Source organism: Oreochromis niloticus, linkage group LG3 (genome assembly GCF_001858045.2).
Source record: "Oreochromis niloticus isolate F11D_XX linkage group LG3, O_niloticus_UMD_NMBU, whole genome shotgun sequence".
In the NCBI taxonomy this organism is placed as follows: Eukaryota; Metazoa; Chordata; class Actinopteri; order Cichliformes; family Cichlidae; genus Oreochromis; species Oreochromis niloticus.
Window position 1 is genome coordinate 33,189,255 of NC_031967.2, and position 26,171 is coordinate 33,215,425.

Consider the following 26,171-nt stretch of genomic DNA (forward strand, 5'->3'; position numbering starts at 1 on the left):
AGCGCTATATAAATACAGGCCATTTACCATTTACCATTTACCATTTTGGCACAGTACATGCTACAAGCATTTGGAACTGATAAACCAATATTGGATCAACATATCAAGCTCTGCTAAGTAACCTTAAACATCTGTCATGCGTCATTTGAGACACGCATTAATTAAAGAACTGAAGCCTGCTGGGATCACACATAGAAACAACCCATTCTCCTTTACATCTGTAACAACACACGTCACCCACTGCTCCATTCTTTCATCTAGCAGTGGGGTTTTTGTCTTTCACTTGTGCTGAACCAAAACAAAAAGACTGTTGTGGTGCTGCAGTGATTAAACAGATGGAGGAGGTGTTTTAGGGGTATTCATCATAGACGTTCCAGCGAGGTGGGTGGACATTAATACTTAATAATACTGTTGTTTTTGTTTCGCAGCAAACAGGCTAAACTTTCCTTATCCTTCACAGTGGGTTTTTCACACAAGGAGAACTTTATTAATCAGACTCTACTGAGAAGGACGTGAGCGTATTCTCATAGATGTCCTGAAATCACGTCTGCTTTGGCTCTGATATCAGGAAAATCTTAGAGCACATAAGCACAAATACTGAATGGACAGCAAGTAGTGACAAGAATGAAAAACAACTGAGTCAAAAAGACACTGCCATTCATTTTTGATACTATTCATGAGCCCAACTGAAATCCAAACTGAGCATAGTTTGCAGTGAGTGGACTGGACTGAGTATAATGGATACCACTGGTACTAATTTCAACAACGAGATGCTATAATGAGGTCATGAGTTGTAGTTCACTGTCAGCAGAGGGCAGTATCTACTGGTGAGCTCAGCGAGCTGTGAAATAAGGTGACTGAAAGAAGCGCACAAAGTGTTTGGGAGTCCCCTAGGTTTAGACCCACAGCACAAATGAGCCAGAAACTGTGTGGTGTCCGAGCCTTTTAGCTAAATATGCTAATGCTTCAAAGTGCATCTGCATTTAGCATAAGTCTTCCAGCAATAATTGGCATATCGAGATTGAAAACCAATGTGAGGCCCAGGTAGGCCAAGCCATGTGGAGCCTATAACAATGTTGCCCATTTGGAATGTGGGTACCCCACAGTGGACTGCCAACTGTGGGCCATGTGGTTCTGCCTATAGTGCATCAAATTTTCTGACATAATACCTGAATCACCATTACTATTTAATGCAGTATACAAGCACTGTGACACTGACGTCAGCATTACAGACAGCAGGAACCAATGCAGCCAGTGTGGAGTGTGAAATGCTACAAATAATTAACAAAATGTTGTAAATCATGAGAAATCATGAATGCTATCGGTCTGCCTTCATGGATTTGTGTGCTCATATAGATCATTTAACAGTTGAATTTTAAGCTCTTATTACCACTACATATTTATCAAAACTGGTGCATATCTACATGGCAAAGGAACATGCACCAATAAGAATAAACTGGTAGCTTTTCCCAATACTTACGCCATCAAATTCTTTCAATTACCTCATGTAAGCAGAGAGATTTGCAGTCTCTCCTCTTGGAGACAACCTGCCATAGTGCAACAAGGCCTGGCTGGGACTGGCCCTTTTTTACAACAGGTTCAGACATGCCCGACTCCTTGCTCTACATACATCAACACTTGGCCACATTGTGTTGTAGCTACGGGCAACGAGAAATTAGAGAGGGGTGCGGCGGCTTGCCAGCTGAATACCTGGATATGTGTAGCCCGGGGATAGACTGAGCAGAGGCAGGTAGGAGAGGGTGGAGGAATGGCAGGAGACAGTTTGATGCAAATAAAGTGTTAAGTAAGATTACTGAAAACTAGCAGAGGGAGGGAAGGTTGTGATTTCACTTCACATTTGAATAAAATCAAGCGTGTCTGATTATAAACAAACAAAACTGTGTGCTGCGGGCTCTAAGCTGTTAGCCTATAAGTCAAAAATTGCAAATATGTGCAGCCTCAAAGAGCATGCATAACAAAATGGGCAATGTTCCTCCTTGGACTAGTGCAGCTATCACTTGGACCAAAATTTGCAGTAAATGTACAGTACTGTGCAAAAGTCTTGAGCCATTCTTAGTAAAGGGAAACGAGGAGAAATGCTGAGGTTGGACGAATAACACAAGAACTGGACTGCAAAACATTGGCAACAGGTTTTATGTGAGTGATGAATCCACATTTTTGGTTTAAATCATCATCAGTATGTCTAAGAAAGATGACAAGAGAGGTACAACAGGGAGTGTCTACAGATATCTGTAAATCATGGTGACTCCAAACACACTGCCAGTGCAGTTAAAGCATGCATGGACTGAAAAACGCATAACGAAACACCACCAGGCATGGATTGGCCTCCCCAGAGCGCAGGCCTCAACATTACTGAAGCACTGTGAGATCATCCAAAGACAGTTAACATCCAAAGAAGAGCTCTGGATGTCATCAAGAAGTCTGGAGAACTAGAAAAGAAATTACAAGAAAGCTGCTAAAGAGAGTTCAGAGCACTGAAGAGTAAATGTGACCCACCCAAAACCTTTAACTAACAAATATCTGGTTCCTTTTCCGCTATTAGGGAATCTTACAGAAACACTCATCCAAATGAATCACAAAAGCTATAATTTACCTCAAAGCTAAGCTAAATTTTACATGAAAACATTAAAATAATGAAATCCGTCAAACTCCTCCACGCTCACATAAATGGAGTCAGTGTACCACTGCTAAACTGTTCCTGTGTGTCACAGCAGAGAGCTTCATATTTAGGCTGTAACTCCTGCTGCAGACAAAACAGGATCATACCGTCTGTTCTAATATCTGCGAGAATGTGAAACAGAGGGAAGGGACACAAACAGCTGTGCTCTGTGCATGATACTGTAAAACTTTTTTTTTTTCCTTTTGGATTTCGGATGATAAGAGTTTATGATGCAAAGATTAGGGATTAGCAGCTGAGCCTTTTGCACTCATTCACCTGCTTCATGCTTCTGCTCTTTAAGGCGCGTCTTAGTGCACCTCTAGGTTTATTTGGTTTACCGTATTTTCTGAACGGCCCATTTTTGGCATTTTAAAGGATTTTATAGGTCTTACAGGCATGCCCTGCTGTGCACTATGAGGCAGTTGTAACACTTTTTGTTGTAATATCACTCAAACTGATTACGTGCCACTGCAGTACGATTTCCCCACATAATTAAACACTACATCAAATAATAACTAAATTTGACCCTGTGCTCTAATTCAGACACGCTGCCTGCGATTTAGCAGTGTTTGTGCGCGAGTTACGTTTAAACTGTGAGCGCTGAGAGTGGTGCTTAGCAGCGGTTTGGTTCAGATCCCCAAACCTGGCTGAACATGCTCTCGCTTGCTTTTCCAGACTTGAGCGATATGATTTTAAGCGAATGTGCAGGCAGGTCACAGCAGGTTCCTATCCTGCCCGTGTTTCTCCTAAATACACCCCACCCCCCTTTAAATGGCTTCTAATGAGAGCAGACACAGTGAAAAGGCACAAGTGTCACAGCTGTGTAGCTACCTGTTGGCATTAAACCACATTAAAAAGGATAAAAAGGTAAAGACTTGCAGAGGAAACACGGCAGGTCAATCTGAAACAGTGTGCTGCATTTCTCCAGGATGCATTTTTTTAGATGTTAGCAAGCTTGAAGTTGGGAAATGCTCACTCATTTAACAGCTAGAACGAACCATGTGTCACTATAAATTCAATTTGCAAAATAAGATCACAGCAGTTTTTTCACTGGTAGTTGAAATTTGGTATTTACCAAAAGTAACAATAAACAAAATCAACAAATTCAGTCTAAAATAATAAAGAGAAGCCAATATCTCATTCAAACTTTCAAAAAAATAGCAGGATGATGGTTTTCTCTCTATTCTCTCTTTCTTCTTCTTCTTCTTCTTCTTCACGACTTCACGATTTCTCGCCCTTTTTACTTCTGGTCCCTCCGTTCTAACCCATCCAACTCCTCCTCCATCATGTGCTTCCTGTTCTCTCCGTCTGTGCTGTGATAAACATCTGATATCTCAGTTGTTTTGACCTGAGGGGGTCTGTTTGTCCAGATGAGACAAAGAATGCTGCGCACTCAATGTTGATATGCACAAAGACAAATTCGTGCAGACATATGCAGACAAAAAAACAAAAATGCTGCCTTCAAATTTCATTCTGTGTTGCAATATATTGGCAATAAAGGTGGAAAAACATCCGTCTCATCACCTTTCACACAATAACACACGTCTGTTACTGTGGACTGTCTGAAACAAAAGCTAAACACTGAATAAAAGACCAGCCGGAAGAAAAGTCCTCCTACATCAACAGACTTTTCTTTTTCTTTTTCTCTTCTTTATGTGTAGAAGCAAATTAAAATCCAGATTTAACCTGAAGGGAGGAGGAAAAATAAGTGAGAGAGAGCGAAGTCTTAAATTACTGCCTTCTGTTATTACTACTCTATTACATACAGACTGCTAAACATAATTAGAGGAGTCACCAAAGCTAAAAAACAGTTGAACACCTGGAGATTTGTTGGGCTTCACGCCACTTTCATCGTTACACCAGACGAGGAAGCGCCCGAGTTAAAGGCAACTGAGCTTCTTTAAGAAGTTTCACCTCTCGTGTGAAAGGCTGATGGGAAGTCCCAGACATTTAAACTCTAGTGAGGTTATCACCTCAGACATCGCCCTAGGAGTCGTACCCATCTTTTAGAACTGAAGAAGCCTTTTGGATGAGCGGTGAAACATCTTCAGGAGCCTAAAAAACAAGTCTAATTAAGACGTCCAAGATCTGGATGACTGAGAACGCACACAGATACTGCTGGCCTTGAACCTCCCCTAATTTCTTTATCATTTGCTTCTGAGGAGCCACATTTCCTTGTAGTGGTCTCAAGCAACGGTTCTCCAGGTTGTCTGAAGGTTTTTCGCTCATTTTCACTTGTGCCTGACTTTTTCAGTTTGTTAAGCCACTGAACGCTCAACTATCAATCATTCAATGATATAAAAAGAACCAACCTTAAGAGATAATTCAGTGTTGTGTTTACACATACCAGACAACTTAGCAAAGAACCAACTTTAAATGTTATCTTTAGGCCCTTTGTTAATAGCAGACTGTCACAAAAATACATTTTTTTTCTTTACTTGAATCTATGAAAAATGCCAAAGATGACATAAAAATAGCATTTTTGCACCAATTCCAGCGATTCCCAAAGAACTATTAGCTGAAAACTTGGCATATCTCAGCGTGGTGTGCACTGTGTCCTTAAAAAAGTGAGAGAAAATTGAGGAAGAGGGGTATACGCATAAATGAATAAATGCATTAATAAGCAGTGGATCCTGTGATTTTATGCCCTGCCTCTCTCTGCTATATCACTCAGCGATGTGAAAAATGCTCAGACACAGCAACATGTTGAACATTATCCTGCAACTGCTTACTAAAGGCTTAGCTGCATACCAGGCGGCACACTGAACTGAGATGAACTAAGACAGGCTGCACCTGAGAAACACTCTTGTCTTGAGCCCACTGCCCTAAACTGAATGATTACAACCAAACATTAACCTGAACTAGTCCCAACCTGAAGACTTCAAGCAGCCCTTTACAGGGTGTTTCGCCAAACTGTACTAACCTTCTTACAAAGATAAAAGCCCAAACACACGCACACTAAAACACAGCAGCCTACATCTCAGTGTAAAGTACAAACAGTATGTGTTTATCAGGATTTTACATTAAAAGACTGAGGTCTTTTGCATCCAGACTGGGTACAAATAATCTGAACTGTGGCCAAGCGATACTGTCAGCTAACTCCCCACCACACCAAAGTTTAGCTTATATGAAGCGGTATAGTAGGCTTTGAGCTCAAACTTCCCCATAAAGAGTGAGAAAAACAATTCATGGCTGACTTCAATTTTTCATTTCCGGACTCTACTAGAGCAGCTCTGAATGAGTCACAGTTAGAAATAATCCTGTTTTATTTATATACTGGGCCTCTGTACAGCCCTGCCATTCACTCTCTGGTTGAAACAGGCCATTTTAGCCCCTCAGTCTTTCAGACAGCTTTCTTCTGATTGGTTGCCCCTCATAAACAGCTTTAAGCAGCAGGTGGGTGGGTTTCTGTATTAACAGGCAGAGATGTGTGTCTGCGATATCCCCATTCATTGACATCATAAAGAGCCAAAGGCAAAAAAAAAACCGGTGTGACCTTTTAGTTCAACTAGGATCACCTTCACAAAGACCAGGTGTCGACAACCCTCAACATCAAAAGAGCCATTTTAGCTCCTCCTACTATAATGTAATTGAGAGAGGTCAAATTAAAACATACAGTATATTCATTAATAGGTTTATGGTTAGCCTTAATTCTAACCTCTGGCAGGTTGCCGACCTCTAACTAATCTCTTTATTTTATGTAATGCAGTGGTCCCTCGTTTATTGCGGGTGTTACGTTCCAAAAATAACCAGCGATAGGTGAAATCCGCGAAGTAGCCAACTTAATTTTTTTTACAATTATTATAGATGTTTTATGTCAGTAAAACCCCACACTACACACTTTATACACTTTTCTCTGACAGACATTTTTCTACGAAGGTTTGAATTTTTAGAGTGTTAAAACCATAGAGAAAAGTGTGGAAATGTTCATAAGTCCAGTATTATAGAATAAAACCAAAGGCACCTGCGTTTGCCTTTGGTGCAAAACGTTTCATCGACATTTTTGTGTTTGTTGGAGAAAACTTACAAACATACAGTACTGCACTTCAGAGTCACACTGCTAGCAAGGTAAATTTGACAAGCTGAACGTTTTCTGTACTGTACAGGAGACGCGGCACGAGATTGATTGACAATGGTCTACAGCCAATCAGAACGCAGAACACAATGCCCTCTGTAAAAAAAAAAAGAAGAAAAAAATCCGCAAAACAGGTGAAAGGCGAGCCACGTTATAGCGAGGGACCACTGTATATAAATATACCTTACGAACTGTTATGTATTTCAAATTTCTCTTGATGTTCATACGAGTGCAATGTTACGTTCTCCGTCTGCGTTGTAAGTATGCATATGTAAGTTAATTATCACCAAAATTTGTTTCCACTGCAGAATTCACAAATATGAAATGAAGGATTTAAAAAAGAACTACACGCCTGGCAAAACCTTTTTAATACTAAGGATAATGGAATATACAAACAAGTTCCCCTGGATAGGAAAGCATCACCAGCCTATATTTTTCTGCAGTTCCATTATGGTGTCTTTCAGCTAAGTGTTTTAAATTTAAAACTTCCAGTTTTGATAATTTGACTTTCTTTCTTCTCATCATCCAAATTTCCAGCAGCAACATGTTGCAATTCTTTACAAAAATACATTAAAATTCCAGCAGTCAGCACCAAAATACAAATGAGGAGCTCCTAAAAAACCAAGCACTTCCCAAAATGGTCTTAAAATAAAAATCTCCAAATGATTGCTAATGTAAAATGTCTGCTAAATGTGAAAATCAAAGTCTGCTTGCCAGTAAAGTGAAGTCTAGTCTATTCATTTCATAAGATAATTCGATGTAATGTTTATAGCTTTCTCTGCTGTTGCTGAGTGGCATCAAATTCAAACAGAGCATGCATGCATGCATCCACCTCCTAAAAGAAATTAAAGCTGTAATAACATCACACTACCTCTCACACTGCTCATGAGAGACAAGAGACATAATTCTCACAGCCACACGAGGTCCTCGTCAGGACTTTCTAAACAAACTGCAATCATTTCATGCGGGGGCTGAAACAGACGAGCGGGTCTCATTCTTAGATTTCGTCCTTTGCCCTGAAACGGCTCCGTCTGGACGAGTTTATAAAAGGTAACAAAGTAACTGTATACTCTGAAATATGTAAAGAAACAGACATGCAAAGGCTGCTAGCTCCCCTTTTTTCTCCATGTGGTCGTCGGGGAAGCCCTGTTTCCTCCTCAGCAGCATGATGAAAGAAACAGGTGCTCATATTTTGGGAGTGTGGGAGAGAGAGAGACAGAGAGAGAGAGAGAGAGAGAGAGAGCACTGGAAATAGTGAGGGAGAGAAAAATAGAAGAAGAGAGAACCAGACACATCCCACGCTACTATTCTTCTATGCAGGCACAAACTCACTGAGCTGTGTGCTTCTGTTATACTACAGTACTGTGAATACCTGTGTCTTATCACTCCTTGCCTTTGCTTGCTCTCATGCAGTCCTGTTGTTGTGGCAACTCATGTGAGATAAAAAACAAAACTAGTTGATGTAAAGTGATGACTCTCTTTGATAATCACCATAACAATATTCTTCTTCTATAATGAAAATGGCTGTGGATGGCTGCAAGCCTTCTTTATGTGTTATTGTTGCTCTACAAGTAGGTTGTGTGCATCAGGTTAGATTAGGAAAAGGCTGTGAAGAGTTCAATGCTGCTGTGGATCAAAATCAGTGTCCTGTGTATTGGACTATGATGATCACAGTGTGATCGGTAGTGAGAGTAAGGAGAGGTGAAAGTGTGATCTGGAGAGAAGAGGAGTGAAAGTGAGGAGAAGTGAGACAGAATGTGTGAACGAGAAGGAGACGGGCGTAACAGTGAAGCTGCGAGGAGCAGAGGTAATGAGGGCATATATAAGGGTTCACCCAGGGCTGATATGAGGAAAATCTAATATCACAATACAATATATATATCACAATATATTTAAATAACATCTAAAACAAATGTTGTTTGTAACCATTCAGTGCTTAAAATTGCACTGGTATTTTGTATTTTGCTAGCTGCTCACTTTTGCAGCAATAGTTTTACAGCATGTTTTGCAAATTACCGTGTTTTGTTCGACATCCTCCTTGTAGAAAGTTTTCCGGCTGGGAGGGGGGATTAATGATTCATTCGCAGAGTGTGGGAGAAAAAAAAACCCTCACAGTGAATTACAAGCAGACAGCTAATATTGTCATGACAACTTATACTCAATGGTACAATAAAGCCATTTTAACCATCGTACGTGGAAAAACTGGCGATACAGCGAGTATATTCGATATATCGCCCACCCCTAGGTTCAATCGTCCAAAGCAACACAGTGCAAAAGAGAGGCGAAGAAGAGGGAGCAAGCAGGGTAAGGAAGAGTGTAAGGGGTGATTTGTGACAGGAGAGCAGTGATAGGGAAAGGGAAGGTTTAAAAATGTGACGTATGGCTGGAGACGGGGGCACTGACAAAAAGACTTGAAGCCGAGCTGAAGGCATTAAGATTTTCATTGGGAGTGACCAGAATGGACACTGGTCCTGATGAGTACATCAGAGGGAAAGCTCAGGTTGATTGTTTTGGAGACAACGTTAGAGAGCCGAGGCTGCAGAGGGAGGGTGGATGCAAAGAAGGCATTCTTCATCTGACTGTTTATTGCAATCTTTACCTTACAATTTAAAGCACCTTGAGTCAGCTGTTGTTGTGATTTGGTGCTATATAAATAAAACTGAATTTATCTGAAAGTGAATTGATTTCAGGAGTGGTTTCAGGTGTGCCTAAGGGTCACCCATATTAATCTTCCAATGACCTTCAACTTCTGCCAGATTGTAGGCTATGCTGATATACTTGTCAGTCACTCTGGTTACAGCCTTTCCTCCTTCCAATTCCACTTTCTGGCCTACCTGGCCCTCCGAACCGCACTGGCTTTAAAAGACTTTTTTGTCATGAGTCTTTTTGGACACCACCCTGATCCACCAACTTTTCTGGGTCTCCTGACTCCCCTCTTTGCTCAGCCTGGTAATAACTACCCGCTCAGCTCCCCAAGCACTCATAGGATTAAAGACTTTAAGATACTGCCTAATATCTTTCTTGGTCAATAAAACTGCTTTAGTCTCTGCGTCTGGGTTTAGCCTGTTCTGGACATTCAGTCCCTTTTCTTTGGTGATTTTATGGGTACTGAGCTGCTCACCCACCTCTTTGGGTCCTTCAAGCTAAACAAACTGATATCTGAGTGCTGACTGTCACTGCATCATTGTTACTGTCCATACATACAAGCATAAATAGATACAGCTGAGGAACATGTAATAGTTAGGGTTAGTGACGAATGTGCTTTGGTCTTTAGCTGTGTCCCAACCTGTTTTATTAATTGAGTGCAAAATTTTACAGCAAAGTTCATCATCAGTGTTGAATGAAAATAAAGAAACATGAAAAAGAGAAAGCTGACATGCCAGCAGAGCTGAAAACAAGCTGAGCTCAGTTTAGAGAGTGAAGTTTTTACCTCAGTCTCAAACTTTAAAAGCCCAGTTGACAAAGTCACGACGACAACAAAAGAAACAGAAGACGTTATAACGGGAGACATGACGAGATGGCGATAAAGAGGTGCTTAGTAATATGAGGCCAGTCTGCTCAAGTGAAAATTTCGTTGTTTGCTCAGCTCAGAGCTGAAAGAGTGAAAGGGAAGGGAAAGGTAGAAATCTGATCAAACGAGCCACTGATCACAGACAGATTAAGCTTCTATTCTTCTCACAAACAAAATATGCAAAACAACTGAGTGGAGAAACATGATGTTTTTAACCATACATTTCTCTTCTTTTTGCCCAGTAACTTCTCTTTATTGGAGCTTTTTAGTTTATTGTTTTTTTTCCATCTGAAACTCTTTAATAGATTTTTCTCGTGCGCCTTCAAATCTAACTTATTTTTCCCCACTAAGCAGCAGTCCGAGCTTCCTCTGGGCGGTAAAATTCCCTTTTATTCGGAGAAAAGGAGCAACACAGGACAAAGATGATGAAAAGGAGGTCAGCAAAACAAGAAGAAAAGATAAGTAGTGGGCTGAGGAGGACAGCATGTCTTGTGACTGTTCTGAGTAGGTGGATTTGTCAGGTAGCCTGCTGAATCACAGCCACACACTCAATTCAGACACAGGGGAAAAAAATCCCACAAGATCCCCACATAAACAGTTTCATCACAAGTTCTGTTACATATATCTGAAATTTCCATCAGCGCAAAACATAACTGGCTGCCAAAAAACTAAAAAATCAATAAAACACAAATCCCAGGTCTGAATCATCACCAAAAGCTCATCCCATGATCGAAACCTTAATCTCTCCACCAAACCTTCAGTCCTCTTAAAAACACAGCCTCCTTCTATTTAAAGAGAGATCTCCTTCCCACTTTTATGTTTTCAGTGATGTTGCTGGTCTACTGAGAAGTGCGAACAGATCAAAGAACAGGTATGACTAGACTAGAAGTACAAGATGAAATGGATAAGACACTGAAGCCCTTATGATGGCAGCTTACATCTATAGCAGTAACGTGCATCACCACGTAGGTACCCTCAACTTTAACCAAACTGAAATCTTACAGTAGTGAGAACTGGGAATGCAATGGCACCAGAAACGTAGTAGTCTGTACCAATACCAGACCTCAATACCAAAACAAAACAACCACCACCCCTGGGCCCTCATAAGGAAAAGCGGAGGAGAATGGATGGATGTTTTAAAACAATGATGTGGTGGCAGATCGTTTATTTTAAAATGTTAATTTTATACTTAGTAGCCTATCATCACTGACAGTATTTCACTGGAAAATAAGGATGGAAAAGCCCCCTTACTTACTTTACACAAATAAATGCAAACTGCAGTCATCAGTATTTTTTGTTCAATATCATTTTGGCAAATTTCAGAATCACAACATATTCTGATCATGAAATATCGTGATATGATTTTGAGGCTATATCGCCCACCCCTACTGGATATGTAACATTGCTGGTTTTATCCATATGAAATAGTTATAGCATTCATTCAGATACACAGATCTCAGGATTAGCTTGTTGTTGGCTGCATTAGGTTACGTCTACACGTACACGGGTATTTTGGTCAATGTAGCTCTTTCTATGGTTTTTGGCTATTCGTCCACACGTAAACGACATTTTGGTTCACTGAAAATGGAGCGTTACAGAAACTCTTGCCAAGGTGAGTGTGAAACACTCAGTTGTTTGTGGGCTTTTGATTGGCCAACTTTTCTTCACGGTTAAGGTTATATCGCCACCTGTTTCTTTCGCATGGTATTGACATTGCTTCAGATCAGTTATTTCACATTTTCATGTGGATTAAGAATTTTTTTTAAAGAGCTGAAAAAAAAATCCCATTTTGAAAAGTATTTGAGTACATATGGACGCAACCTTCATGATTACTTGCTGATTTCAGGGTTACCGTTAGATTGTGCTACTACTAACCCTGCTGTTGTAAAAATGGCAAAAAGCATTTAAATATCATTTTTATTTCAATATCATGTATCCTTCTACTATTGTTGCTCATGCTAGAGCTGCTACTACTGCTACACCTACTGTAATGTAAGTTCAGGTACAACTTCTCCTTCTTAAACTACAACTACTACTGTTCTGGTTGCTCTTTTACTGCCAATATAATCAAACCCACTACTACTGACACTACAGCCCCTACAAGTCATCAGTTGATGGTCCACTTCAAGTAGACACCGATATCATCCACCTGTAACTCGCTCTGAGCAGCCATCCTTTGAGGTAAAGTCCTTATTTGTGGCGTTTTCAACTCTACTATCACCTATCTCTAGTGTGGTTGCTCAGTGATGTGAGATTTTCTGCTTATAGGTATTTGAACCCAACAAGAAATCCATCCTCACGTCCTTCCAGTGGCTCCCTGTTCATTTCTGTATGACCTTCAAAAGCCTTTTAAATATCCAAGTCTATCCAAAGTCTGATCCCTGCACACAGAACGTCTCACCTCTTAAAGCACCACCAGAAAAAGCTGGTATGATTATTTGGCATTATTTAAATTCTGTTCACTAGAGTCATTTATCTTTTGCCAGTTTCCCTGGTTTTGCTCCTTGTATACACTAGGGACAGCTTTTAAGACGTATCATAAGTACTTTTTTTACTCTCTGGATTTTAATCTTTTTAAAATGTCAAATAAATGAATACACCTGGCAACACAGCATATATCACTGTGGTCTCTACTTCTACTACACTACTGTGAGTACACCAAAGATGTCCATGTAAATCTGGCGTCCACACTAGCCTGACATTTAAAGACCCATGGAGAGCAGGCAACAGGAAACTGACTGAGAAAATGAAACTCATGGAAAATCGTGATGCAGACACCCACGTCTACAGCCTGTTTGGGTCTTATTAGTCACAAAATATCGCTCTTATCATGTAACACTATAGTTACCACATGAAAATAAAAACGCCAGCCTTGACTAGCAAGTTGTTGTGAAGGTGTTTGAATTCCACAACAAGGAGAATGAATGAAATAGCAGAGCAAGTGCTCTGCTATTACTACTGCAGATATATTAGAACAGTGTTTCCCAACCATTATGTGTCTTATATCTTATACCCCATGTTTGCCTACTGGTGGTGGTCAGAGGGCCCGGTGGCGCCAGTGTTCGGCAGCCTCGCCTCTGTCAGTGCGCCTCAGGGCAGCTGTGGCTACAATGTAGCTTGCCATCACCAGTGTGTGAATGTGTGTGTGAATGGGTGAATGACTGAATGTAGTGTAAAGCGCTTTGGGGTCCTTAGGGACTGAGTAAAAGCGCTATATTTTTGGTGGTGCGCCATGTAATTTTTCTAACTTGCAATATGTGCCATGGCTCCAAAAGATTGGAAAACACTGTATTAGAATACTACTATTACTATACTATACTACTGGTATCTGTTTCTCCAGGGCTACAGCTAAATCTGTCATTGTTGCATCTTTGGCTATTTTCACTTTGGCTTCTACATCAGGTCTGCTTCTTCATGCAAAGAGAATAAATGACAAAGCAGCAAAGGACAGGGGAAGACAAATGTCTGTACTCAATCCAGGTAATTAGCTTTTTAAACATTTGGTTTTGCTCCCATTGATCACCTGTTAACCCTAACGGCATCTGAAGGTCATTGACGCCATTGTGTAAGTTCTGCCACAAACACACAGGGACTCCGAAGGATGAGCAGGTTAGCAACAAATTAGAATAATGGAGGTTTGTCAAAGTATCTTTAGGTAACATTAAGGTGCCTCGAATAGATTCATGAGCGTGTAAGAGAAATATTAATGTTAGATAGAAGTACTCTGTAGAAGTATTGAACACGTAGCATTATATAAGTACCACACCATTTACACTATCTTACCCGAGGGGCCACATGAGAAACTGGGACTGTTGTGGAGGGCCCCAACAATAAGATGAACACAGTTCTGCTCAGTATTAATTTTATCTCTTTATGAGATTATTGGTGTTGCAATCCAAAACAATCCCAGCTTCTCATGTGCCCCTTGAGTAAATACCCACCCCTTTGATAAATCTACTTTCAACTGGGGTTGCAGCTGTGGATGGAACGAGATGCTTGATTGGCCAAAGATATTACACAAGATGCACTTTATGACACAACCCCACAACCCCAAACATACAGCCAAAGTCATTAAGAACTATCGTCAGTATAAAGAAGAACAAGAAGTACTGGAAGTGATGGTTTGGCCCCCACAGAGCCCTGATCTCAACATCATGGAGTGTGTCTGGGATTACATGAAGAGACAGAAGGATGTGAGGAAGCCTACATCCACAGAAGATCTGTGGTTAGTTCTCCAAGATGTTTGGAGCAAACAGCCGAGTTCCTTCAAAAACTGTGTTCAAGTGTACCTAGAAGAATTGATGCTGCTTTGAAGGCAAAGGGCGGTCACACCAAATATTGATTCGATTTAGATTTCTCTTTTTGTTCATTCACTGCATTTTGTTGATTGATGAAGATAAATGATTAACACTTCCACTTTTGAAAGCATTCTTTGTTTACAGCATTTTTCTCACCTTCCTAAAACTTTTGGACAGTACTGTGTGCACGCCCACAAGCTTTACAATACTCGAGCATTGTTGAAACTAGAGCTTCACTGACTTCCTGAAATTCTCCAAACTGTTGAGAGTTGTGAACATTGTCAACACTTGAGCTACTAATGAGGGGGAGGGGTTTTCCGACTGCATCACTGCTGTGTGAAGCTGTTTATTGACTGGAGGAGGCAAAGACGGCACTATTGATATTAATGCTGTGGAGTATTAATTCCAATGACTATTGGATACTAAAATGAATCTTTTGACAAACCTACAGGTAGGGATGGGTATCGTTTAGGTTTTATCCGATACCAGTACCAAACCGGTACTTTTGAAATGGTGCCGGTGCTTAAACGGTGCTCGAACCGGTGCTTAAAGAATGAAGAACACAAACTTTGTCCAAAAACCTCTCATGTTCAGCTGTTTTCCACTTTTTCGTTGGTCATTTTAGCCTTTTTGGCCAGGGTGAAGGGAGTATCTGCCATCAAACAAGAAGACAGCCGCATGTAACTACGAAGGTGTTTGCTAGTTCACCTTACATGCATTAATGTAATAACGTGGTTAACCTACTCAACGTAAATTACACACGAACAACATTAAGCTACTGACCCAGAGGAGAACGGCTGCTGCTGCCATCATCATCTGTCATCATTTCTGCTACACTGACAGGGCTAGGGGCCAGGACTCTACTCTTCAGGTTTTTTGGGGATGTTGCTAACTCCGGGTCCGATAACAGGCACCACACCCGCAGTAGATGTGCACGGCGTGAGGTCTCGCAGCAAGCTATCAAATACGCTAAAAAAAACCCGCTATGCATCGCCAGGTGTTTCATCAGATTCGAGGAGTTACCTCCTTTGCACAGTATCACCTTAAAGCACTTGTTGCAGGCTGCTGAGTTTGCATCTTTTGCTGTGAAGTACAGCCAGACTTTTGACTGTTTCACCTTGGGCATTTTTAATCTGTAGCTCTGCTCTAAAAGAACGTACGTACCTGGGCCCGCCTACTACGCTTGCAAAGGTAAAATGATTGGCTAGAATCCAAAGTGTATGACATCTCAGTAAAAAAAAGCACCGAAATAAAGCACCGAAATGTGCGCTGCTTTTCGGTCTGGTTACTACCGTTACCCTACCTACAGGGTACACGTATAGTTGATTCTAATATTCTAAATATATCCATCCATGGGAGTCTTTGGAGAGTTGCTCCCTCCACTGCTGCTTGCTTATGGAGCCTTAAGCTAGATAAAAATGGAATTTGCATTCAAGGACAGACACAAAGGTGGAGCAGTGGGGGATAAGAAAACAGACAAGGAGGCAGATACAGAAGGTGAAAGGGGAAGAAGAAGTATGTAAACAGGTACAACTTTTCCACTAATGTGGTGCTGACACACTCAAGAACTGAACAGTGCCGGAGCCAGAAGCCTAGTACCAAAAAAAGGGCTTGATGAAAGTCAGAGCTATGGGAATTTTGGCATGAAATTCACCAGGTTCTGTCCATGTTTGTCGCTATGATTTTTTTCTGAAAGTTACCACAACTTCTGCTAGTGAGAAGGAGTTCCAAGAGCAAACTTGTTTTGTTGAAGTTACACACTGTAAAATGTAATTCTAGATGTTTGTTATTTCAACATATTATTCTATATCAGTTTGACGATAGATGACTGAAGTTGTTGTTATAACATAGAATTACAAGTTAAAAACGTCCCAATTACACCAAAAAAAGCTAACTTGAAAACTCATGTCCAGCTAAATCAGAAACTTATGTGAACTTGACAATGTGGGTAAGTTGAGCACAGCAGGATTCAAAACTGCCTCACGTGACTGCTACCGAGGTGCATCATGGGGAATTGGCGGTTAACGACATGCTCACTTTACTTGGACGTTTTCTAATCGTCTTCTTTGGAATATGCTTTCAAGGTGAGTAACATTGGTTATAACTATAAGGAAAGAGAGCTACAAAAGTTGGAACATGTTTTGAATTTATGGCATGATGTGTGTTTTTCTCTTTTACCGAAATGTTTGCTTTAGCTAATGTAACTTTAGCCGACAAGGTCCAGCTTGTGTGTCATGACCAAACTTGACCTAATAAACTGACACATGGCCTTTTTTATGGGTTTAATGTGGCACTGACCAAATCACAAGTATTGTGCCGCTAGCTTTAAGGTTGTGCACTCAACCACTGTTGCGATATTAGCAAGCTAACTCAGCTAATTAATAAAGCTTATTTCATATTGTCTCTGTGCTTGTAAATTTCTTTCAAGTTCACAGGCTGTTGTATTTTGGTGGAAGTTCATTTTGGCAATATTTCCAATAACTGGCTGGGTTCAAAAAGAACTTTTTGGCAGGACTCCGATGCTTGTTGTCATCTGTTTACCCCTATGTAATCACTTAAGTTGTTATTAACTGCTGCATGCTAAGCTGCAAGAGTGCACTGAGGATTGAGACAAAATATGGTCTACAAACCAGCATTATATTAGTTTTTATCAGATAGTCCTCCAGTGTGTTTATTTTTTGCTTTAATTCTATTGTGCAGTTATTTGTTACCCTGAAATGCTTTATGCTTAACAACAGCTCACTATTTTAACTTATTTTTGAACTCTTGTGACTAGTATGACTAGATTGTGTGAGTTTCCATACTAAAAGAGCTGTAGTGATAAAATAATTGGCATCACAGACACTGATTTTTGGCATGGTATACTGCGGAAGTTTTTTTTTTTTTTTGCATAATTTACCTTTTAATTAAACTGCATTCTCTGTATTGTAACAAAACTAACATTGTTTATATGTCAGAAAATTAGCAAACATGAATAAATGGCGAAAACAATATAATTATAACATATATTTTTTTTTTACTTATTTTAGGTCTGTGAAGCCAAACTTGATGCTGAGGATTTATTTTTGTCAGTGGAGTCAAATGGTAAGTTACAATTTGTGCATTTTGTCATACTGGAAACACCACAGATTATATTGTAACTTAATAGCTCTGTAGAACAAATGATATAAAGATTGTAGTGTCAGGGTACTTCTTAAGAAGGAATATGGCACTATTGATGATCACATGCAGGTGGCATAAACTAAATATTCAGACTTGCTACCAACAAATGATTCATTAACAAAAGCAATGGAGCAGACTGTTTAGGTTCTTGTGGTGGTAATAACATCCATAACTGCAAGTTTGTCATTAATTTATTTTCACAGGTCTAGATGATCACATCTGACTTTGTCATTTAAATGAGGTGGACTTGCAAACTTTGCACTTTTTGGGGGTAAATTGCTGTCCACTACATATACACAGAATGTGCACAGTATTTCAGATCTAAAAAGGGAGTATGTAATGGACTTGCTGGCTTTAATGTAAAAAGCCTGTTGTGTAACTTTAATGAGGCAGTTGGACTAAAACAGTATTGCTCATCAAGGTAAACATCTGAGGAATAAGGAAATTGTTACTTGTCCTTTTACTCAGTGTTCTTTTAATCGCACATTTACTAAAGTTTTACATCACATAAGTCATTTTCACAATCATTCTACTTTAAAAGATTTCGAGACAGAGCTTATTGTTCTCTGTACTTCCTTGTTTGCTGAACGGCAGGTAAAGTGCATCTTTTTGTTTGTTTGCTTTTGTGTGTTTGTGTTTTCTCTAATGGGCCTCAGATGACTGTTTGCTTAAATTTGGGTCTCAAAGAATCTTTTTTTTATTCTGCCTGTACCCTCCACCCCTCTTCTTCTATTGCTCAGGTTGAAGCAGAATTTGCCCGTCTTACATCTGTTGACCTGAAAGGGTTCCTTTTTGCTGTGCTTGACCATTATGGAGAGGTTCGTGGAGCTGTACAAAATCAAGAGCGGCATAGGAGGGCTAACTAGGCTCATAAGATGCTTCGGTGATGATGTAAGTGTTCAACTGCGAAATCTAATCCTTTGTTTAAGTTTTAGGTTATCCAGTTCAACTGATGAACTCATTGAAAGAAAGCTGATAAGTAAAGTCTGTCATCATATTTCACAACTGGACATTTAGTGTGGTAACTTTTACAGAATCTATGTATATTGGTGGTAGGTTGGATATCATATTCTACTTGAATGTCCTGATAAGCCTGATTCAAAATCTCCAATGATAATCATATATTGATGGAATTATGCATCAAAAAGCTGTGAATTTGGAGCTGTCTACATGCTTTATAAACACTGTTTAAAAAATGTTTTGGTTTTGTTTTTGACTTCTTTGACCAGAGCCCTACACAAAGGAAGAGGACAGAGGACCTCATTTTCTAAAGGAAGATCCCTCACACACTTTCAAGACCGTGAAGGTTAGCATTGTTTCTTTTAGTAAATTTAATAATGACAGCACCACAGTGGATTTTAAATGAAACATATGGCATCTATGAAACAATAGATGCCACATGATAACATGTGTACTTTTTCCTCACCAAATGTATTATTACAAGATCTTTGACACTGGAGTTGGTCTGGGTTTCAGAGAAACTAACTGGCAAGCTAGCATTGATATTATTAGTGTCTTGTGTTTATTCATGTCTTCACCAGGGTCTTTGACATTTCGCTGCTGTACTGTTCACTTCAGCTTTACGTTTGATTTCTCACATTGTATATTGTAATGGCAGAGATATTAGGATATTTAAGGGGCTGCAGTGGCTGCTACAGCTGTGGGGAGCAATACTTTGGTGAAATGTCCTGGACCCTGGAAAAGAGACTGTGTAGACTGGGTAAGCAATTAAAGGTTACTGGCTGAGAGTCATTGGGCAGCTGGGTAAAGGTGGATGTTGATATTCAGTGCCAATTATGCAACCTGTTCAGCCATGTCTATATGCTCTTTTTTCATGCTGTTAATATAGGGGGAAAAATAAACTTTAATCAATAAACTGATTAAAGAAGCATTGTCTATGGAGCCATAATCTGATCCTGTAGTGTAGCTGCAGTTTGCACATTTCATGTATTCTCAGCCAGATTTGGTTTAGAGCACAGCCAATATTTAGCATAAGTAGATTTAAATTCACACACTGGTGATGGCAAGCTACATTGCAGCCACAGCCGCCCTGGGGCGCACTGACAGAGGCGAGGCTGCCGGACACTGGCACCACCAGGCCCTCTGACCACCACCAGTAGGCAACAGGTGAAGTGTCTTGCCCAAGGACACAACGACTGAAACTGTTGGAGCCGGGGCTCGAACCGGCAACCTTCCGATTATAAGATGAACTGTCAACTCTTGAGTCACGATTCAGTCATCCACCCATGTGTGTGAATGACTGAATGTGTAAAGCGCTTTGGAGTCCTTAGGGGACTAGTAAGGCGCTATACAAATACAGGCCATTTACCATTTAAATTGAAAATTTTGTTTGAATTCTGCAATTGAAGACATGTTCAGTTATTTATGAACATGGTCTTTGTTTAAAGCAAGAAATGGATTTGTAACATGGGGGTGCATATCTCATTCTGAAAAAACTTTAACAACTAATAAGTGTTACCCAAAGCCAATCACCATCATCCAAAGCATCAGTATGGCTCTTCTTTGGAAAGACATGAATTGTTAAGCACAAGGGATATTGTGTAATTGTAATTGTGTAATTTTATTTATTTTTTTGTCTTTGAACCCTTTTATAGCCGACAGGTATTGAAGACACGTTTTCTAAGAGGATGAAAGTTGGCATTGCGATGGTGAAAGAAGAAGACATCATCGATGTGTTGGTTGTCCTTGAGGCGGCAGTAATCCTGTCTAATCTGAGGGATGTCTCAAGTGCCATTTCCATGCTGATGGGCCTTCTTTTTGCCCTCAACATACACTATCCAAAGGAACTTAAGGACATCTTTGAAGCCATTCAGAACATCCTAATGAACATTGGTGGAAGGCAGTGCATCTCACTAGTGCATGGTCTAAGAAACAGACTCTTGCAGAAAGCCATGCAGAACTGTAATTGTATGCTCACAGCATACAATTGCCTTAGTGTTAAGGACAGTTTTTATTTTACTGTTTGTTTTTTTATTCTTGCAAGTTCTCATTCTCACTTTTGTATGTCACTAAATGACTACACTTTACATTCCAGATTAGACAATTACTCATTTGTTCATGGTTTAAGAAACTTATGTGAACAACAATATAATGGTGGACTCTGCAGATGCTTATCTCATGCAAGTCAGGAGTTTTTTCCTTTGTTTTGCAATTGAGCAGACTCAAACTGATGTTTCTGAAATATCCATCTTATCAAATGTTTCAGAAGCATGCACTCATTTTCAGAGATATTGGTTCTGTGGAATTTGTTGCAATTGTAAACGAAGACAAATACAAGAGTTTGATGTCTTAGTTGTTATAAACTGATCTTTACTGTCACTTATCAAAGGTTTTGTACTATTTTAATATTTCAAGTTTTATGCTAACAGGTGTGACTGAGCACAATGAAGTTTAAAAATTTTGCAAATGTAAAGAATAACTTTTCTAAAATAGCAAGTGTCCCGTTGATACATTACATTAATGCAGACTTTATGTTGTTACTTCACAAGAATCACTACTGCTCCTAGAGTGTTGGTCAGAATTTAATCTTCACCCAAACTGGGCTCAAGACCAAGTTCAAATTTATTGTTTCACAGGGAGCAGCCTTTGAGTTTTGATGGATTGTGAGCCTGATGAGCTACGTCACTGATTTTTCTGTTTCTCAGATGACTAAGATGGCACAATAAATGGTGAATGTTGGGTGCTCATGAGTAATTGTCTTGTCATGTTCTTAAAACAAACTTTCTGTATGAAATGATCAGATAGACTTTAATGGAATCTGTGGGATTTTTTTTTTTTTCTGTAAACAACAGAAAATTAATTTAAAGGAATGTAGATATTTAAACCTGAGATCTAAGATAAACCTAACAGGTAGTTTTGCTGAAATGGATGTTAGAAAGCTAAAAAAACAAAACAAAACTTAAGATGTTTAAGACACATATTTCTTTACATCCAGTCAATCAACTCTGATAATTAAAATGAAACTGATTTACAAGTTCACTCAGCTACCTTAAGGAGCTCAGTTAATTAATAAACTTAAATCAACTTAGCTAACAGATTATGTTAGTTAAGCTAAAATAGATTCCTAAGTTAAAAGAACTACTAAAGTATTTGAATTAACTAAAAAACCCAAGTCAACTGAACTAGGACAAGAGTTTAAACAATAGATTATTTTAATTTAGCTGAAAGGGTTTTCCCAAGTAAAGATGACAATTAAAGGAGTTGAACTGACTAATAAATCTCAGTCAACTAAACTAAGACGAAAGTTTAGACAACATGTGATTTTTCATTAAGATAACAATTGGTTGTGTTATAAGAACAAACTCTATTTCTTGACTTAACTTAAAATTTTAAGGCAGCCCTGTACCTGATATTTTTAAGTTGAAACAACAAGGTATATTTTACAGTGCATGATGTCCAGGCTGATTTATGGTGGTTATAAATGTGATTATTCTTAAACATGCAGAGGATTGATTGAATGATCAGTACATCTTGCATCTGGAAAATTCCTGCCAAGACTGATTATTGTCATCATCATCATCATCATCATCATGGCGCTACATGTCTGCCATAAGGGAACGAGACCAAGTGCAGTAGATGGAGGAAGAACGATAAAAGAAGAGTTGACAGAAAACAGAAGATCCTAGGAAACAAATCGGGGGACAAAAATGAGACCAAACACCAAAGAAGAAGACATCCTGGAAGCTGCAGCTCTGATATGTTAGCTGATACTCCTCTGCCGATCTCCATGTTTTGACTATAACTCTCACCACAAACACACACACACACACACATACATGCTGTAGAGCAGACAGATCCGCCCCTGAACAAACGCCACCTGAGATGTGGGTCACGTGTAGGGCGAGGGGATGTATATAGGTGTGCGCCTCCCTTGCTGCGCAAAAAGCATGCATCAAATTAAGTGTGTGTTTGTGGTTTGCACTGCATGACGGGTTCAAAGGAAAACCTCCAGGTATACATTACCGCTGAACCCCCTCACCTGGCTGAATGGAGATTGATATCTGTGAGGATTAATACACACACACACACACACACACACACACACACACAGCAATAAAAATGACTTATGACGCTCTCTCCTTCAAACTTAATGAGAAACTCTCTGCACATACACCAGTCTGTTTATTTTAAACCTTAAAACAATGTCAGCTTAAGTTACAGGAACAAAGCTGCTTTGTCTTTGATTTTAGGGTTTTTTTATCCTGCAAGTTTGGAAATTTAGACAAAGACATGCCATAAAAGACCATTTCTTTCAATCTCTTGTGCAAGCAGTGACAATCAGGGCAGACTGCCTCCACTAGGGGGACTCAATGAGCGCTTTAATGGAGAAAGAACACACTTTTGATTCCCTAAAGTGTGTTCTTTTACACGAAAGGAAAGGTCCAAAACATACAGCTAATTTACTATTATCTATTGAGACATTAATGACCATTTGTGAAAGTTCAGTGACTTTTTTGTGTATCATTATGCTCAAATGTCATAAAACCGTTAATACAGCAAGTAACTATCTTAATTAAAGTTATAAGTTTGTTAGTTAATTTTCTCTTTTTTTCACCCTTTTAACAGATTACTTCAAGGTCCTTGATAAACCTTCATGGCCTTGGTGAAATATTGTAGTAAACTTAATCTCTGTCATGCCGAGACAACTTCCAAGCAAAGCAGGGAAGAGGTCAAACCATAGTTTTGACATATAACAGCTGAAGGAGAGGAAAGAGCTTCTATCTGTTGATTTATTCTTCATCTCTAATCACTTTATAAACTCTGAGCAGACAAAAAAAGTCAAATGCTGATTTTTCAGTCTTAGACCTCATCCTGTGCTGTTTTTGTTATTTCACAGGATGCTCACACTCTGTTCAGTGTTCCAGTTGCCATCAAAACACTGAATCTAATCCATAAAATCTGGAAACACACAAATGTCTCCTGCATAATTTGAAAAACATGAAAAACCCCACTCATACCATGCATAGCTGTGTTAGAGGACTTACAGAACAGCAAACAGCGGGCAGACCTGATTGGACATGCCTGGTGTGTGGTGGGCGTGCAGCCACTCCTCATTAATAATCAATGAGGAGGGAATATTCATGTAATATTACATGAGGAGCCAGAGTGAGAGACACTTGCACTGATTTGGTGATGCATCGGCATCCTGACATGTTAGAGATCTACAGGATGAGGAGGCACTAGTTTAAACAGATGTGGCGGGCGAAGAGAGGAAAAGTGCGAGTGCGCTCATACACTTCCCCACCTGTGTTGCTGTTTCTGAATCATCTCTCAAATGCAGATTAATCAGCTGCAGTAAATATGGGTTTCATTTCTCTACACTTTAGTGTGAGTCTGAAAGCAGCTGCCGTCAACTTAAAGCACACCTGCACACACCTGGCGAGAAACACGCACAGTTCCCTCTTTCAGGTCACCAAAACTAAATTACGCACAAAAGACTGAACAGCAGCTCCGCTGTTCGTGGTTCAATCCGGACACAAGCGGGCTCTTAAGCAGGGGGAAGCATCGGCGCGCCGCTTTCCCTCCACACACCGAGCTCAGAGTCCGTCCGAGTTCTTGACGCGATAATAGGAATAAAATACAGACACAGGGCGGAAAGAATAACCGCAGGTAAGCGAAACGCGAAGATGTGCACGAAGGGAGGCAGGACAGAAACTCCGTCCGATCTCCCACCAAGAAAATCTGCAGGTCCTGCGAAGGTGGTCTCGGATCCTACCAGTCAAAAAGTCATGAAAGCTGAGCGCGGAGGTGTATCATTGATGTAATTACATGGTTTTCATTTGCAAGTAAAACGGAAACGGCAACCGGGATTATTATTATTAGAGCAGAAGCACTTGTTATAAAGCAGACTCTCTATTTTAGAAACTTTACTCGCTCGCTGAGGGAGCCGGTGGGTCTCTGCAGGTTCTCCTGCAGCGGGGGGAAAAATCAGTGGAAGCGTACTTACCGCAGAGTCGGATCGCTGCACCTCGGCGCACAGGACGAGAAATAACACCGCACCGAGCTGTCGCAGGCACTTTGAGTCTTTACTCATCTTTTGGGGGGAATAAAACAAGGATCCGCCTGCGTTAACACTGTAGTTTGGGGCTCTTTATACGCGTGTCATAGCCCTGATCCCCCCCCCACGCACACTGTGGAAAAGAAATAAAGAAACTCGTTCTTCTTCTCGGCGTGTCGGCGGTTGTTGCGCTTGGTCCTGGCTCTGGCACCCTGCGCCTCTGCAGTTCCCTCTCTCTCACTTTTCTGAACTCGTAAACCTGCCCACCGGATCTACTTTCCACAAGCGGTGCGCAGTAATATCAGGGATATGCACCTTCCCCAAGACAGAAAATTAATTAAAAATAAATTTGGGGTGATTTGCGAAACAAGGTCTGGTTTTAAGTGTGAGCCACGCAGGTCCAAATGCCCAAAAGTTTATGGCGTGTTAAATTATGCTCCAAATAATCATTATGTTTGAACCTTGCGGATGGATATTCTTTCTCCTGCCTATCGACTCAAGTCCACCGCTCGAGGCTGTGAGTTTGACATTAAACCTTTTCTTTTCTTTTCCTTAGGCCCCGGCACGTTACATTCCTGCCACTTTATTACAGGTCACATTCTCCCGACGGAGGAATGCTGGTAGTAGAATAGTACAGAATAAAACCTCATTCCTATAAAAAGGCACCTGTTGTCTCGTTTCACACACACCTTCCTTTAAATGCGGTGTGAAGCATGAACTTATATGAACACATGCTGCTGAAGTTACTGTTTGATCAAACTGTATGTGCACACGCTGGGACTGATAAGCACACATAATCACAGTAAGCACCATCTCAGCATCCAACCGTTGCAATATTGCACAATCTATATTACAATCACCGGAGTGAAAGAAACCAGAATCAAGACCTGCAGTAGAATAATTTAAAAGTGCACTTTTTGGGGGGGGGGGCTTATCATGAATTTTTAAAGCATCACAGTTGAAGTGATTCTTGCATTTTTGTATGATTTAAAATCATCTAAACACAAGTTGGACTTAACATTTTCTCATCTTAAAAAATGAAATACGTTCTGTAACTTTCTAAAAACGTTGAAAGCTCTACACTAGTAAGTTTGCTAAAAAAAAAAATCTGAAGTAAAATTTGATGAAGTACCTTAGTATTATTATAGTACAAGGTTATAACTGTAGTACTATAGTACTGGGTTTATGGTTAGGATTGAAATTGGGACTGTAGCAAATAAACATGAATAAAAACTATATAACAAGTCCAAAACTGAAGAGGACCTAGTTAGGATCCCTGTGGTGCTCCACAGCTAAACAAGCTGCAGAAAAGTCTATGCCAAAGATATAAGACACAAAAAGATAAGTTAATACACTGTAATAAAGGATTTTGAAGCCCCTCTAGGGTAAACACGTGTTCCAGAGCTACAAGAGTACTAATTCAAGCA

At 40.0% G+C, this 26,171-nt stretch overlaps 1 protein-coding gene across 3 annotated transcripts in view; it reads right to left on the minus strand.

Annotated features, from left to right (window-relative positions):
- The window catches only part of col4a5 (collagen, type IV, alpha 5 (Alport syndrome)), a 71,083-nt gene extending 46,088 nt beyond the window's left edge, over nt 1–24,995 (minus strand). For all 3 annotated transcript variants that reach the window (XM_005464061.4, XM_005464063.4, XM_005464062.4), the window contains exon 1: nt 24,694–24,995. In XM_005464061.4, the coding sequence (XP_005464118.1) occupies nt 24,694–24,780 (87 nt within the window). In that variant the 5' untranslated portion in view covers nt 24,781–24,995. The remainder of the gene's footprint in view (nt 1–24,693) is intronic.
- Nucleotides 24,996–26,171: the final 1,176 nt, after the last annotated feature.